Source organism: Triticum aestivum, chromosome 7D (assembly GCF_018294505.1).
Source record: "Triticum aestivum cultivar Chinese Spring chromosome 7D, IWGSC CS RefSeq v2.1, whole genome shotgun sequence".
NCBI lineage: Eukaryota > Viridiplantae > Streptophyta > Magnoliopsida > Poales > Poaceae > Triticum > Triticum aestivum.
In genome coordinates, this window is record NC_057814.1 from 34,468,191 (window position 1) to 34,486,055 (window position 17,865).

Below are 17,865 nucleotides of genomic sequence, written 5' to 3' on the forward strand. Positions count from 1 at the left end.
AGGGTTTCTCCACGGGCGGGCTGCGTTTTATATGCCTGCGTGTGAAATGACTAAAATGCCCTTGGCAGGGCACGGAATTTACAGGCGGTGGCATAGCGATTTAAAGGCGACGTGGAGGCAACGGTCGTGACTAGAGTCTAAGGAGGGTTTATATGTTCAATAGGCTAAACAAGGTGGCCAAGTAGGGTTTGTTATTGATTGTGAATAGGGGGAGCCAATGTCTGACAAAATGGAAGACCAGGCTGCTGCAAAATTGATGAGAAACAAAATTGATTTTATTGGATTAAATCACTATACATCAAAAATCATTGAGAATCAGCCAAACCCACAACCACAAGAGATCCAGTTTTATCAGGTTTAACAAATAGAGTGAACATGTACTACGATTCATCTATCAAAGACGTGTCTTTTTTGTTTGTAAAAACAAGCGCAGCATCAGCTGAAAGATGTAGGTTATCTATAAAACTGTAGTATGTAGACAGCAGACAATAAAGCTATCTGAAAATAAATTAGCAGAAGGCTATATGACTATCCATTTATTTAATTACAGCACTAAAACAACCATGAGCTTAAATTTGGAACAAAAAGAAACAAAACATAAGCTCGTCCACTGTACTACCATGAGCTTAGCCATTCGTTTTGCTGCTTGCCACTTGTAATTTGTGATGTTTGAACATGATAGTGTAATGGTTACGCTGACTGGATATACTACAAGTGCTTGGTTAACTGCTGGATTGTGGCCTTCAACTGTGGGTTTGCGTGGTATATAGCATTGGCATGATGATTTAGCTGCTGCAACCTGTTGTGATCTGCACCCCGTGTGTCGTACCCGCCGGAATCCGCACAGGGGAGGCCGGCACAGGGGACAAGCATTTGCAGCAGCTCATCCGACCGCGAGATGACGAAGGGGGCTCCCTTGCCGGCGCAATTGGATCTCCAGCCGGCGGACAGGAAAGGTGTGCTAATAATGTTGGTGCGATTGATTGTCTTCTGAGTTCTTCTTTTTAGCAAGCAAGTTGTTAATGGTTGTGAAAAAACTGACAAGGATTTGTATTCGTGTTGAGTACTGGGTTGGATTTAAACATCAGATTTCCAGTAGAAGTGATCTAAGCACCCCGTCACTTACAACTACTCCCAAGTTGTACTAAATCAGCGACGAGTAATATGGAACGAAGGAAGTAATAGATGATCTCGTTTAATAGTAAGATAAAAGGAAAACAATGGTAGAGAGAACTTGGTACTTCATCCAATCTATGCTTTTGTAAGAGGAGGACTATGAATGATATATCAGCACAAGCAAGACTATGGGTAATGCCATGAATGCATAGTACTCCCTCTGTTTCTAAATACTATAAGCCTTCTTAGAGATTTCAATATGGACTACATACGGATGTATGTAGACGTATTTTCGAGTGTAGATTCACTCATTGGAGTTTGATCTCAATATGGAGTAGAATCATATATCAGGAAAGCAAACTAAAGCCGCAAAACTGACTTACCACTCGGTTCAAACAAAGCCACCACTGAAGCTGGACATTACAAGCACTGCACAAATAGCAGAAACGATTTAACGATACAAAATCTTCGACAGTGAAAAGAAGGCACAAATAGCTGGACATCCATTCCATGTTTCTTGTTCTTCAATAATTCAAAGGGGCGGTATCTATCAGCTGCAAATTGTTGTCAGATGCTCTTGCATTTATTTTTGTCAGTGCTCAATTAAGTCACATTTGGCCAAGTATGTAGTAACTTCTATTAAAGATTAACTGTTGAACATGCCATACCAAAAAAAGATCAGTCAAGAAATAAGGGAAACTGCAGCAGTCCATACATAATTATCAATCTGATACATTGGGGGTTCGTATTAATGTCTCGCTTATTGAAGATACAGCAAATCAAACCATGCAAAATTGGGAAATGAAATTAAGAGGCAAACCACTACAAGCTTATTTTGAAACAGAACAGATGAAAACAAACATGGGAAGTAAACACACACGCAAAATGCAATCCAATGATTCCTAACGAGCAACCTTCTCCAATAATTGCACAAGTGGCTTTACTTATCTTCTTCAGCACTGTCCGTTGTGAGTTACCACAGGTTTGTTTGGATGTTTCGAAAGATCTGCTTTGATAGTAGTTGGGTTGCAGTTGCCAATAAGCTCAAGACGGCTGAGGCGTGGAAGGTGGCTGATTCCATGAATTGAGTTCATCTCTTTGAAGTCCCAAACTATCTTCTCAAGCTTAGGGGTGCTGTTGAAGTGGATGTCAGTAATGTCTGATCCTTCGATGCTTATGAACTCAAGATTTTTGAATTCGTCTTCCTGAAAGGTAAACTTGGTTTGGACATATGACTTGTGACGCAGCCTGAGACTGCGTAACCCACTAAGTTTGCCAAGGGAATTTATATCTTCTTCTCCCAAGTAAGTGTCACGCAGAGTTAACTTTGCAAGTTTGTGAAGCTCCTTGATCCAACGGGGCAATCCTCCCATGTTGCCACGAAGATTTAGACTCTGAAGATACTTTGGAGGTGTGAACGCTGTAGGCTCTGCTGTGTTAATGTCTGTAGTCCTGTGGCCATCTGTTATTTCCACACAGTGAGAGAGAGAGGAGGCTCTGGTTCAGCTTCTCAATTGCCTGGAGCAAGTGCTTGAAATTATCTCTCTTGCTTCGGAAGACAACACCCAATTTTCTAAGCTGCAGTAGCTTCCCGATCTCGACCAGACGATCTTCTTTGCCTGAAACATCAACATGGCACAGTATCTGCAGATTTGTCATGCTGCCAGTTCCAAGGGGCATGCACACTGTGGAAAATGACTCCACGTCTTCGTTTGGGTGTTGGGTGCACCCAGCAAGCATATGCTTTAGCATTGGAAGTACAACACTGCTTGTGCCAAATGATCTTACAGCTGTTTCCCGAATGTCCAGTGTTTCCAACTGCTGAAGTTTCTCTATCTGCTTGGGCAATTTGGTAATCTTAGTCCTCCGTAGGTTCAGATATCTTAGTTGAAATATTTCGCAGATGTTTTTCAGATGGTAATCCTTTAAACCATCAAAGCCTTCCAGATCCAGCACTGTAAGCAACCCCAGCTGAGCAAATGAAGGCAGTGTTTCAAGGAACTTGGTAAGGTCATCCAAGGTTTGACCATCTTCAGTATTAGTTGAGTGCTTGCGAATGTTCAAACAGGGGCTGGGGCCAGATGCCTGAAGTGTCCATAGGACTTGTTGCAGTTGGCCTCTATTGTGAATGGATATCCGATGACCGAAATTCGGTTGGAGATCTGCATCCACGAACTTCTCCTCTCTGGCAATATCCATGATGAACTTTGATATGAAATCATTTACTCTGCAGCTTTTGACCTTCCCTGCAGCACCGATGTCCCTGCGAAGAATAAATCTTTTTGCAAGAAGCACAGTGAAGCAGTGCTCGGCTTCATCATGTGCAGCTGACCCATTTCTTCCGGCGATCAGGTTCTCAGCTGCCCATCGCCTGACTAGGCTTGTTCTTCGGATATTGCCATCATTTTGGGGGAAGATAGATAGATATATCAAGCAGTTCTTGTAATGAAGAGGAAGGCTGTTGTACCACGGCATTAAGATTTGCCGAATATTAATTGCCGGGAGATTCACTACTTAGGGCGTCACATAATCTCTCAAGCTCTCGTATGTTAGGATTGACATAGAGAACATGTAAGAATGCCTTGAGGCATTCGAGATTGGGTGCACATTTTGAGATAATAGACTGAATGACTGGCTTCAGGGTATCATTATTCTCAACAAGGGAAACCCCTTTCACAAAGAAAAAATCGATTAGAGGCTCCAGAGGCGGGAAGACTTTGTTTGGAGAGAAGGAACGGGCTATAGCATATGAGTGGGTGATCACCAGAAGTGCAGAATGACCACCAGCAGCAGTAGGAGGAAAGGCAGATATGATTTGGTGGCATAGTGATTCATCACGGACATCATCAAGAACAACTAAATACTTGGTTTGTTGCCAATCTTCTAAGTCCATCTGGTGAGATGAGATGGATTTGATTATGTGCTCAAATACCCAATCGACATGAGTTTCCCCGACCCTCACCCAACATCTGAAACCGAAGTACTGCTTTATCAAACTGTCCTCGTACACTTTCTGTGCATGATTCAGACTGTCATCACCTGATCGCTGTTGCACAATTCAGATGACCCTGGGCCCTGATGTCTTGTCACTTGGCTTAGTGAACCACAACAGTTGCTTATCCTGTCCTGGCATGCACCTCGTCTCTTGGACCAGTAATACACTCCAGCTGAAAATTCTGCCGTGGCATATTATCTTCTAGCTAGCTCAGCTGGCTGCTCTTTGAGGCCTGGGATCTTCCTCCTGGACATCGAGCGCAGCGCCCATTTCCTTGAGACCGCTGTTGTCAACCCAGGCCTCCTCTTGCCCCTCCCCTGCCTAGACGTCCCGGCAACTGAAACTGAGTTGGGTTATCTCTCATTCCACTCCTCCACCGGAATTTCCTGCGATGGCATCTCATCTTCTAGCCCAGTCAGCCCGTTGCCCCTCAGTATATCCGGTTGTATCCCCTCTCCTTGTTCAGTCAACCAAGATACCAGCATCTCTTTATCACCCTTCAAAATCTCATCTGGGCATTCATCTCTGTAGCCCAGCAAATATCGTATCCTGGGGTCTTCCTTCCCATCGGCATTCTCTCCACTAACTTCATCAAGTTGGCTTTTCCGATTCCCACCTGTAGGATTTTCGATGCCGTACCTATTGCGCCTTTCACCCACTTGTTCAACCCTTCTTCTGAGCCTCCTGATATCTGTGGCGAGCTAGTGACGAGTAGTCAGTGTGGACATAAGCCTTACGAACCGGAACAAAGGACCTAAACGGCCTCTGTAACGTCCGGCACGGGCACTGGCACCGAGCTTATTCACATAGATGTCGATGCAGTTTTGGGATTCGCGGGCGACTAACCTAATCTGCCTCATCCACACCTCTGTTTGGCTGCCCGTGCAGTCATCTTCCATCATGTTTTGGAGGAATACATAAACACTCTCCATCTCGTCCTTGATGTACTGGACGTCGTCGTAGACGCCACCCAGCAGCTTTGCCTCGTCTGCAATGACCCTAGTGAGGCGTCCCAGTAGCGAGTCTAAGGCGCCGTGCGCTGAGCCGATGGCGAGGTCGGCCATCTCTCTCTGTACCTGCCCGGAATGAACATCAGCAAGAATACAACCAGAAAGTAGGGAATATGAACAGGAGCAACCAAAAACGTGAGGAGCCTCTCACCTTTTCGCCGGATGAATTGACGCTGCTAGCAACGGGGATCAGGACGCCGCGTGCTACATACAGGGAAGAAGAAGAAGGGAAAGTGCAAATCGATGCACGACAGATCTGGCTAATCGGTCTTGAGCTAGATTGCAAAACTGGTGTGGACTAATGATGGATGCCAGCTCTACATACAGGGTCTTACAGCTAGCACATGGACAAGGCATAAAACCATCCGCCCGCTTGTTTGCTTCAGCCGCAAGCAGAAAAGTACGCACGCCATTAATGAACTCGGGAGAGCATCGGTCATCGTACATCCATTGTCGGCGCATCTTCCACTAGTAGAAAACAGGGCTTTGGTCACAGGGCAATATTCACATTAGTCCCGGTTCAGTAACGAACCGGGACTAATGTGAGCATTGGTCCCGATTCGTGCGGCTAAGGCATTAGTCCCGGTTCACCTGAGCCCTTTAGTCCCGGTTTGAGACACGAACCGGGACTAAAGGGTGCGATGCGCATTAGTACCGGTTCGTGGCACCAACCGATACTGACCTTTAGTCCCGGTTCGAGCCACCAACCGATACTCATGGGGTTTGAGGCATTAGTACCGGTTCATGGCACGAACCGGTACTAAAGGTCCCATTTTCAAACTCTACACACACACCCCCCCTCCCCCTGGATCACCTTTTCAGTTTTGTAAAAAGCAAAAGAAAATGATAAAAACTTCAAAAATTAAAATCCTTCCAGATGTAGTTATATTACTACATGTACTAGTTAGGAAAATTTAAAAACTTAAATTTGGACATGTTTTGCAAAAAGTGTAGGGAAAATGTAAAACGGCTATAACTTTTGCATACGATGTCAGAAAAAACGTATAATATATCAAAATGTTCAGCAAGATTTTGACTGCCTACGGCCTGTTTGCAAATTTTTAGAATCCTCAAATTCTAAAAGGAAAAAAAAGTTATGCTCAAATTTCAGTTTTTTTAATTTTTGTTTAATCTAGTCAAACTACATATTCAAGAAGTATTAGTGTTACTTAATAATTATTCAAGAATATTAGTGTTACTAAATAATTATTTCAGTTTTTTTGAATTTTGGTCAAATCTGGTCAAACTGTGATCAAACAATGGTCAAACTAATTATTCAAGAATATTAGTGTTACTAAATAATTATTTCAGTTTTTTTGAATTTTGGTCAAATCTGGTCAAACTGTGGTCAAACTAATTGTTCAAGAAATATTAGTGTTACTAAATAATTATTTCAGTTTTTTTGAATTTTGGTCAAATCTGGTCAAACGGTGGTCAAACAATGGTCAAACTAATTATTCAAGAAATATTAGTGTTACTAAATAATTATTTCAGTTTTTTTGAATTTTGGTCAAATCTGGTCAAACTGTGGTCAAACTACTTATTCAAGAAATATTAGTGCTACTAAATAATTATTTCAGTTTTTTTAAATTTTGGTCAAATCTGGTCAAACTGTGGTCAAACTATGGTCAAACTACTTATTCAAGAAATATTAGTGTTACTAAATAATTATTGTTTTTTAAAACAATAGTTTCAAACTCAAACAATGAAATGTGTGACTTCATGCTCAAGCTAAATTCCCGAGGGTTAATAGGATTGACATCTTACTATTGTCAGGAAAACAACAAGTGCAGACTTGGAAACGAGGGAGAATAGAACCCGGAAGTTAAGCGTGCTCAGGCTAGAGTAGTGAGGGGGAGGCTTTAGTAACGACCCTTTAGTCCCGGTTCCAGAACCGAGACTAAAGGCCCTTATAAACCGGGACAAAAGACCCTTTTTCTACTAGTGTTCATTACACAACACCGAAAAGACCAAATTAATACAAGTTCATACATAAAGTTCATACAACACTTAAATGCAACAAACAAATAACTCTCTAGCTAAAGCATTTAAATGCAACAACAAATGCGATCAAGATCGCAACTAAAGTAACAATTGATCCAACAGCATAATGATACCAAGCCTCACTATCAATAGCATATTTTCTAATCTTTCTAATCTTCAAGCGCATTTTCTCCATCTTGATCTTGTGATCATCGACGACATCGGCAACATGCAACTTCAATTCCATCTTCTCCCCCTCAATTCTTTTCAATTTTTCTTTTGAATACTCGTTTTCTCTTTCAACTAAATTTAAGCTCTCGACAATAGGGTCGGTTGGAATTTCTGGTTCATCTATGTCAACTTGATGGGCATAATTTGTCATAAACACGAAATGCAACAAATAATTTTAAAAGAGAATATTCCACATCCGAATCATAACACGGACGAGGGCCGACGGTGACGGATATAAAAACCATGACACTATGTATAACAAACAACGTACGGGTAAGATAATTATACGAGTAACTATATATCCAAATCACACAAACATGAATTTTTTATATAAAAAAGATAAGAACAAGAGGCTCACCACAAGGTGGTGCCGGCGACGGAACGGTGCGGGCGATCGACGGTGGTTACGACGGAGATTTAGAAGGCACTAAGTAAACCACACCTACATATGCAAACTAAGTGTTATTTTGACCTCAAATTGCATATAAATCAAATACTACCACATATATATAATTCCTCCCAAATTACTAAAACCCACAAATTAATCACTATATAACCCATTGCAAGAGCTAATTTACCAATGAGAGATGAAAGGACAAAGTTGCTAACCTTTGTGATCATTTGAATCGATGGGGGCCTTCAAATCTTGACAAATTTTGGGCAAAATGTGTGATGAGCTCGAGAGGAAGAAGGGAAGAACAGAGAGGAGAGGGGAAAGGGGGAAGAACAGAGCGCGGGTGGACGAAGGGTTTATATAGGATGACCTTTAGTACCGGTTCGAGGCATGAACCGGTACTAAAGGTGCTGGAGGGGCCCCAGACTGACAACATCCTGCCACCACTCTCTTTAGTACCGACTCGTGGCACGAATCGGTGCTAAAAGTTCGGCACGAACCGGTACTAATGAGAGCGGCCCGTCTAGCCGTTGGAACCGGCACTAATGGCCGGCTCAAATTCAAACCGGGACTAATGAGCTGAACATTTGACCCTTTTCTACTAGTGCAAACACCCAAATAACAAGAAAATGAGAGAACATGGTAAGCAAATTCAAAACATCTAAAACTTTTTTTCAACAAACTTTGTTGTGCGTTCACCTACTTCCAAGTTTCATGAGGAAAACGCATTCATAAACGCTATGGAAAAAAAATCAATGCTTCAAAATGGTTGTTTTATTATGCAATTTATTCAGCTCCTACCATTGTTATTGTCTATACTCCCTCCGTTCCCAAATATAAATCTTTTTAAAGATTTTATTGCAGACTACATACAGAGCAAAATGAGTGAATCTACATTCTAAAATATGTCTGTATACATCCGTATGTAGTTCGTTTTGAAGTCTTAAAAAAATTATATTTAGGAATGGAGGGAGAAGCTAAGCAACCTCCTCACCAGTCGTGTTCACCAAAAAAAGCCGACGTGGATAGTAAGCCCCACAGCGAAAAAACTGGAGTAGGGGAATGGTGTATGAAAGGAGTGGTCAATGTTAGGATGTGGACCTAATCACCAAAGGTTATTTTCCTTTTGTCCAAGAAAATATCAAATATATTTTTTGCAGGTTAAAATATCAAATATATTGACCGGCTCCGACAAGGGAAGGGCAAAGACGGTGGCGCGCATTCAGCTCACTTCAGTGCTTATAGTCGTTGCTAGGTGGTCTACAGATCTGAATGTAATTTTTATTATTTCTGGTGTTCGATGTACTGCCATGATTGAAGATGAATAGATCAAATGTTTACTCAAAAAAAATATTGACTAGATAGAGTGTGACTAGGTGACCCAAGTGTCCAAGCAACACTAATAATCAGTAAACTAGCTACGACCACACTAAGCACAATACAACAGAGATGATGGAAATAATCGACAGGCAAGTTTAAGGAGGCAAAGTTTTTTAGGGTAATTTTCACTAGAGAGGGTTGCTTGGCCTCCATCGCGTTGCAGCGATGCCACTCCTCCTTGGCTTTGAGGGCAGTCTCCTCCTCCATTTACTCCTTGTGTAGGATCCACTCTGTCTCCAAGAGCGGCACCCAGTCTGAATGTGGGCCATGCGACAAGGCGATGGGGAGGAAGTGGACGTTGTGGGTGCCAATGAGGAAAGTGGAAGTTGTGGGCGGCATTGGTGAGGAAAGTGGAGACATGAAGAGAGTGGCCACGAGCAATTGGTACGTGATGGTTTTCACTAATTGGCATGCTTACCGGTGCCTTGGCCAGCTGGTTGCCTACGCCATTGGTGGGGAGAGGAGATGGGCCATGCCGGAGGCTGGCGAGGGAGGTGAAACTTCCCTCCCTCGCAAGCGGTTCGCGGATGGTGCACCTCCTAACCAACGCCCCCATCCTCCAAATACGAAGGCTTATGGCAACTCAGGGCCCATATGACGACTCTACTAGAGTGAACTTTTCGGGCAAAATCGCCATCTCGATGGTTATTATGCTTTTTGGGTAGATATGGCGACTTTGCTAGAGTTGCTCTAAGTGCCCACTGACCACAAAGGCATGTCATCCTTGTCCTTTAGATTTGGAAAAAAAATCCCAAGCTCAACCAGTGAAGGTAAATCTTGAGATGATCTATATACTGCCATTACAAATTGTAGCCATGGCCACAGTAGTTGACATCAACCAAAAGGTGAATCTTGATACGATCTCTAGCCATTACAAACTTTAGGCAGCTAAATCAACAAGATTGGAAGCTTTTTGTGGACGCCAACCTCCTAGAGTCTTCACGGTTGCACACTAACAAGCTTAGTAGAGAACCCGGAGGAAGGGGGTGTCAAATTTTGTTTGGTTAGATATTGGATCTAGCAACTAGGTTTACTTTCCTCACTTAGATTGAAGATTGTAGTGTATAGGTTGGAAAGAAGCTTTGAGTTATTTTAAGAGTATGGTGGAAAACTCTTATTGAGAAGTCACTTTCCTGTGGAGAAGAAGGGGTGTATTTATATATGCCCTTCATATTTACAAAACTTTCATGGCTTTCGTGACTAGTATGGAGTCTCCGGAGAATGTGGGGTCTAGAACTCCATATTTGTTGATACGGTGCAAGAGGCATGCATCAGTAGCCCCCTTGAATTTTTTTTAAAGGATATTTTGGTCTAATATTAGATAATTATTCATCCTTTGCATCAGGGTATAAATATTCTAGTACGTTAGCCAGTGATTTTACTTTCTTATGTTAATGTGATTGTGAAAACAAGTATTCACAAAAAGTTCTACGCATGGTTTACCTGCCCAATAAATTTTAGGATTTTATTTGGTAAGCACTCAATTGGTTTACCACAGAAAACATAATTTTATTTGGGCAATCCCGATCAATGAAAGGCAAGATCTGGCTCAACCGCGGCACTGTCCACGCCAACCCCCTCACGGGATAGACATTCCTTGGCTGGTGATTTGACCCCCTCATGCCTATGGTGTTAATCTAGGAACTGGAATCAATTATAGCAATCTTCTTCTGTAATATCATCATCGTATAGTTACCTGAATTCTACCTACCTGCAGGAAAATCGTAGCATACACATACTGGTGTGGTGACTGATGATACTGCAAGTGTTCGGTTAAATGATTTGTTGCTGGCTTGTGCGGTTCTTCATCCAGCCGAAGAGTGTAGCTGCAAGAATAGTCCCCGCTTGATGCTTTGCTGTAAGTAGACTAGCCATTCGTTTTACTTATTGCAACTTCTAAATTGTGATGCTGAACGAACGAACAAACAAACGGATACATGATTTGCTGCAATAGGTTTCCGAATTTACATCATATACAACTGTGTGTTTGTTGCCTTCAACTGTGTGACGTATTACTGAATGCAACTTCTAAATTGTGATGATGATGGACTAATACACGATTTGCTGCATAGTTTCTTTCCTTCCCCTTCTAAATTGCGAACGCCGTGCATAGTTTCTTTCCTTCCCCTTCTCCGTACTCTTGACTGTACAACCCTAGCTTGTAGCTGTACCTATAATTGAACCTTGGTGATGTTTTAACCCCTTCCTTAATGAATGAAAGCAGCAATTTGCCCTGTTTCGTCAAAAAAAAAAAGAGGGTTTTGTGACAGGGTTTGTGGCCTTTCAACTGTGGGTATGTGCCGTCCACCATTGACATGGTGCTTCAGCAAGTGCCCCCTTTGATGCACCGTCATACCTGCTGGAGGGGACGAGCACATTAGCCATAGCCCAACCGGCGAAGCTGGCGTCTGACCCACAGCGACAAAGAGGACTCCCTCGTCCGTGCAGTGGATCCTCACCAAAGTTCTGTAATATGATTTTTCTCGGAATGGATTGTCCCGCATTTTTGCATGTACATGTGCAGCCAAGATAAAATTTGTTCAGCATAAGCAGACTTTGGGTGTACCATTCATACTAGAATCATACATCACACCAAAAGCAAATTATTTCGAGGGGTTACTGAAGCCGCAAAACTTCAGTTCAAACAAGGCCCTGAATATAGTAGTAATAAGATAGTAGTCTAGTCTTTTTTCGGGCATAACACAACTAACACAAGAAAGAAGGTGAATGCAGCAGACATCCATTGCATGCTTCTTCAGTAGCTCAAAGAGGCGGTATCTTCTCTCAACTGCAAATTGTTGTCGAATTGGGTAACCGCTTTCACCCTTTTGAGAGCTCTTACATTTATTCTGCTAAACTTGCCAGTGGTCCTTGCCATCTGCGTACTCTCTCGACAAGTCCTGGCTATAGAAGGAAACGGTGCTTAGATAGGACAACTCAATAGAAAAATATTAAACTGAAAAGGACTTGAGGAACTGAAAGCTTGTGCCTCTCTTTTTTATTAAAAAAAGAAAGAACTATATTCAACTGAAAATACCAAATGGGGGTCAAAAAGTCATTATGCCAAAAAGGCGAGCATCCATTTTTATCGAAATGCTCTAGACCTTTATTTGCAAAACTACACAAACATGTTTCAGAAGTTACCTGACAAAGAAACATGTACAGCGTATTTGCAGTTCAAGGCCAGAAATATTACCGGGCATAAGCATTACAATGGCATCTGAATTTATATATGCTATGACAACCATTTTTTACGCACCTACTAATGTACATGCAATGCAAGACAGAGGAAATATAATGTGACATTGCCAACTGACAAAACATAAATTTAACTTGCTGCGTCATGCACCCTGTGATGCTAATCAAGCTTAATGTGTGCATACTGTGATGCTAATTAGTACTCCCTCCGTTCCAAAATAAATGACCCAACTTTATACTAAAGTTAGTACAAAGTTGGGTTATTTTGGAACGGAGGGAGTATTTCTGTATGACACTGAAAATGATGACAGTCATATTCATAAGATGAGAAAAAAAAAACTTGCTTATCCTGAAATTCACAGATTTCAAATTGCACAGATGTACTAGCCATTAGAAACAATAACAATTAATATGAGTGATTATTATAAGGGGTGGAAAGTAACATTGCCAAAGTAGAATGATAATTTACACTACCAAAAAAAGTAAAACCTGCATCATATTGCAATGTCCTATGCATGCTAAATAAGTAATTACAGATCGAGGGCAAGCTTACCACTTCAAATAGTTGGTGGGCACAAAGACGGTGGGAGACCGGCATACAGTGTGCCAACTATTTGACAATCAGTCTGACAGAACCGCTCAATCTGGAAAGTCTGTAGATTCAATGAAAAATAGTCTACTACTTGTGTATGCTTACGTGACCCGTGTAGGAGTAAGTATCCACCAGCTACACCGTCGATGCCATAGGAATAATTTGCCGGCAAAGAGATCACAGACTTAGACTGCCACTGGTTTGCGCCGTTCTCATCCTTAGACTGCTCTTCATACAAGAGATAATACACACCAGGCTCAGAGACGGTAAACATCCCGAGTCTTCCTTCTCCTGCCTCCACAATGGCCATCTCCCGCAGACAAGCGGCTAAGTAGCCCAGATGAGGGCAAGGCGGAAGCGGGAGGTCAACGACGGAGAACTCCATCCTGCGTGTGTCGAGCACGAGCAAGTTGTCAGCCTCATAATTATGCCAACAGAAGCATCCATGGGCATAGTGCCGCCTAAGCGCACCCGAGTGCGGTAACACATCAAATGTAACAGGATCAGGGAGCCATTGCCCTGTGCAAGAAGAGAAGACAAAGAGGACGAGCTTGGTTGTGCACCACACTAAGCACATCACTCTGAAGTCTCTGAATGATGAGTTCTCGTCGTCGCCAGGAGGAGCAAGGAAGGACTCGCATTTCAAGATGTCGGGCGGACGGACTTGACCGGCGAGATGGTCGGGGAGGGCGGGCAGAAGCAGGTAGCGCCGGTGCAGCGGGTCGCAGACAGCGAACGCCCTAACCAGGCCCGGGCGGTTGTAGTCGACGCCGGGCCCCTCGCGTTCGGGGGAGTAAAGGGCGCGGCCGTCGCGGTCGTCGCGGCGGCACCAGCGGTCGCGGGACGGGGGGAGGAGAATGGCGCACGACAAGTTGACATCGGCAAGGGTGGCTGCCGCGGCGGCGGAAGGGTGGGGTGGCTGGGCCGGGGTGAAGCCGCCGCAGATGATGCCGAGGAGAGGCGGCGGGTGGAGGGTGCGAAATCGGCGGAGGAAGGGGTGGGCGGCGACGACGCGGCGGAAGGAGACGCAGGCCGTGGAGGCTCGGGCGAGATCGGCGGCCGTGGGTAGGCGGAGGAAGATCTCCTCCAGGAGTTCATCTTGGAGCCGCTGCGCCATTAGGGTTTGGGACTTTGGGTAGGGCGGAGGACGGAAGTGAGATTTGGTCACAACCGAAACTAAATAAAAGCCTGACCCGAATTATCTTTGGGCTGTAAAATCATGCCTGGCCCGGTCAGCCCGTTGAACCTGGACTGGGCTCGGGCCAGGCTGTACATACCCACGCCTTCACAAACAATGAGATGTGACGAGCACCCAACAAAAGAAATTATGACTCCCCTGAAAAATGTGACAAGCTAGGGAATTTTTTATTTTTCGCCATGCCTTTTCTCACACTTCGAAGATTTTCCCTTCTCCTCGACGTGGATAGTTTGCCATCACTTTCTTATATAAGCGTAATGAATTGTTCTTTCTTCCCATCGTGGTGCTTCTTCCCAGCACGTGGTGACCAACCCCTTCTTGATGCACATCACATTGCAATACTGTCCTCATCACACGTTGTCCAAGGCAAGCAACAATTGTGCACCGAAACAAGGGACTCTGAAAATCAATATGGACGCGACATTTCTTGAGCAAGAAGGGTGGGGAGGCGGAGGAAGATCTCCTCCACGAGTTCACTTTGGAGCCGCTACGCCATTAGGGCAGAGGATTGAGATTTGGTCACAACCGAAACTAATTAAAAGCCTGGCCCGAATTATCTTTGGGTGGTAAAATCATGCCCGAGCCTGTCTGTACATCCCCAGGTCTTCACAAACACTCAGATGTGAGGACCATGTCTCAAAGAAACTGAGATGGGAGGAGCACCCCACAAAAAAATGACGGGCAAGGGATTTTTTAATTGTTCTTAGATTAAACCGCTCGACTCTGCCAAATCCAAATCCTCCTAGCCCATCATTCTTATTGCCTATGTATGTCGCCTCCTCACTGATACGTCCCCGTCGTATCTTTCCAAACACTTTTGCCTTTGTTTTAGACTCTAACTTGCATGATTTGAATGGAACTAACACGGAACTTATTTTTGGAAAATATAAAAAATACTGGAAGAAGAATCCATGTCGGGGGGCCTCCACCTGTCCACGAGGGTGGAGGGCGCGCCCCCTGCCTCGTGGGCCCCCTGACGCTCCACCGACCTCAACTCCAACTCCATATATTCGTGTTCGGGGAGAAAAAAATTAGAGAGAAGGATTCATCGCGTTTTACGATACGGAGCCGCCGCCATGCCCTAAAACCTCTCGGGAGGGCTGATCTGGAGTCCGTTCGGGGCTCCGGAGAGGGGGATTCGTCGCCGTCGTCATCATCAACCATCCTCCATCATCAATTTCATGATGCTCACCGCCGTGCGTGAGTAATTCCATCGTAGGCTTGCTGGACGGTGATGGGTTGGATAAGATTTATCATGTGATCGAGTTAGTTTTGTTAAGGTTTGATCCCTTGTATCCACTGTGTTCTGAGATTGATGTTGCTATGACTTTGTTATGTTTAATGCTTGTCACTAGGGCCCGAGTGCCATGATTTCAGATCTGAACCTATTATGTTTTCATGAATATATGTGAGTTCTTGATCCTATCTTGCAAGTCTATAGTCACCTACTATGTGTTTTGATCCGGCAACCCCGAAGTGACAATAATCGGGACCACTCCCGGTGATGACCATAGTTTGAGGAGTTCATGTATTCACTATGTGTTAATGCTTTGGTCCGGTACTCTATTAAAAGGAGGCCTTAATATCCCTTAGTTTTCGCTAGGACCCTGCTGCCACGGGGGGTAGGACAAAAGATGTCATGCAAGTTCTTTTCCATAAGCACGTATGACTATATTCGTAATACATGCCTACATTACATTGATGAATTGGAGCTAGTTCTGTGTCACCCTATGTTATGACTGTTACATGATGAACCGCATCCGGCATAATTCTCCATCACCGATCCAATGCCTACGAGCTTTTCACATATTGTTCTTCGCTTATTTACTTTTCCGTTGCTACTGTTACAATCACTACAAAACCCAAAAATATTACTTTTGCTACCGTTACCGTTACTTCCATATTACTTTGCTACTAAATACTTTACTGCAGATACTAAGTTATCCAGGTGTGGTTGAATTGACAACTCAACTGCTAACACTTGAGAATATTCTTTTGGCTCCCCTTGTGTCGAATCAATAAATTTGGGTTGAATACTCTACCCTCGAAAACTGTTGCGATCCCCTATATTTGTGGGTTATCACTCACCAACCATGTTCGTCAGCAAAAGCTGAAATGGATAGTCGTCGCCATAGCAAGAAGAACATGACTTGTGGAAATGTTTACACAAGAGAGTGATATGTGTTGGGATTGGAACCATGCAGGTATTTCCCACCTGTCCAGGAAAAGACATGTGGACACATACTTAGATACTGGAGGATCAGAGATGTCCACTAGAAAGGGAGTGAATATGCGACCGAAATTTTTAACCAATTTGTTGATTTATAGAAATTGGGTATGTAAGCTCTCTAAAAAAATTAAGCAAAATAAGATTAACAAGTAAATACTATCCAGGGCTACACTATACACAAATAAAAGAGAGGATCTAAATAACCAATAGAGGAGCACACAAAGACAATGTGTTTTTTTTAAACAGTCACAACTTGTTTTCCCCTTCCGCAAGGCTAGGGTTTCTCCTCCTCTCTGGCGACTCCGCCGCCTGAGAGTTTCCCGTCCCGATCGACCCCCCTCCCCTCGAGTGGGAACTTCGATCGACCGTCCTTCGATCCTCCTCCTCCTTGGAAGCGATGGATCCCCCTGCGGATGCCCTGTCGGGCACCAGTGCTGGCGGCGGCTCCTTTGGAACGCCAGATCTTGGCGATTTCATGGAGCAACTCAACCTGGAAGATGAAGTCTTTGATGACCTGGTGATAGATGAGGCTGATCCGGAGATCAATGACAGCGTGAGATGGCTTGCGCTGGCTAGGGTTCACACTGACAAATCTTTCAGCCAGGCGGCCTTCTACAAAGGATATGCGTGCGGCTTGGAACCCTGCGCAGCCGGAGAGGTTTCAGCCTGTTGGTCCGAAGCTATTTGTTGTGCAGGCATCATGTTTGGGAGATTGGGAATCTATGATGTATCAAGGGCCATGGCTCTTTAGGAATTTGCTTGTGTTGATGGTTCCATATGATGGGTTCACAAAGGCAGAGGAGGTGCCAATGTTGTTCATGCCAATTTGGCTACAGATTCACAAGATACCAGAGGGGTTCTGCAAGAAGAACATAGTGGAAAATCTGCTCAGGAACTCAGGCAAGATTTTGGAGATGAGGCTAAACGGAAACACCCGTGGTGATTACATTAGGGTTAGGGTTCGGCATGACGTTCGTCGCCCTCTCACCATGTTTGTCAGTATTGTGAGGGGGAAAGAGCGCTAAGTTTACTTGGTGCGATATGAGAAACTGGCGCGCTTCTGCAGCGTATGTGGATTGATTGGTCATGATTGTAAGGAGTGCGGATCAGGTGTGCATGAGAAGGACAAGAAATATGGTACTTGGCTCTATGTAGATGGGCTGAATAAGCCACCGTCCAATGAAAGTTTATCGAGGCAAATCTTGAGGTGATCTGACCTTACTTTATCGAGGCAAATCCACATGCCTGGATGCTCTCAGTGGACTCTGCCCGTTTAGGAGTCCACTCAACTCCAAAGTAACGAGCTTAACGAAGAACTCTAACCATTTAGGAGTAAAATCACCAAAATATGAGTTACATGACACAAAATTTATATCATTGGAAACTTCTTCTGAATGCTTATCTAATGAAGCATTTTTTGTTGTGGCATATAACTAATAACTAGGGTTAAAGTTTTTCTTAAAGTATGTGCTAGCCTTATAAATCTGCATACTGGTGTGGTGACTGATGATACTGCAAGTGTTTGGTTAAATGCTTTG

The 17,865-nt window shown here is 43.8% G+C and overlaps 1 protein-coding gene and 1 pseudogene across 1 annotated transcript; both read right to left on the minus strand.

Annotated features, from left to right (window-relative positions):
• Window positions 1-1,859: 1,859 nt before the first annotated feature.
• LOC123169194 (disease resistance protein PIK6-NP-like) lies at window positions 1,860-5,175 on the minus strand (annotated as a pseudogene).
• A 6,446-nt stretch (window positions 5,176-11,621) lies between these two features.
• LOC123167820 (uncharacterized) lies at window positions 11,622-14,037 on the minus strand. The gene is made up of 2 exons (XM_044585680.1): window positions 12,861-14,037; window positions 11,622-12,013 (listed from the first exon to the last, which is right to left on the minus strand). The coding sequence occupies exon 1, from the start codon at window positions 14,014-14,016 to the stop codon at window positions 12,865-12,867; it is 1,152 nt and encodes a 383-aa protein (XP_044441615.1). The 5' UTR covers window positions 14,017-14,037; the 3' UTR covers window positions 11,622-12,013; window positions 12,861-12,864.
• Window positions 14,038-17,865: the final 3,828 nt, after the last annotated feature.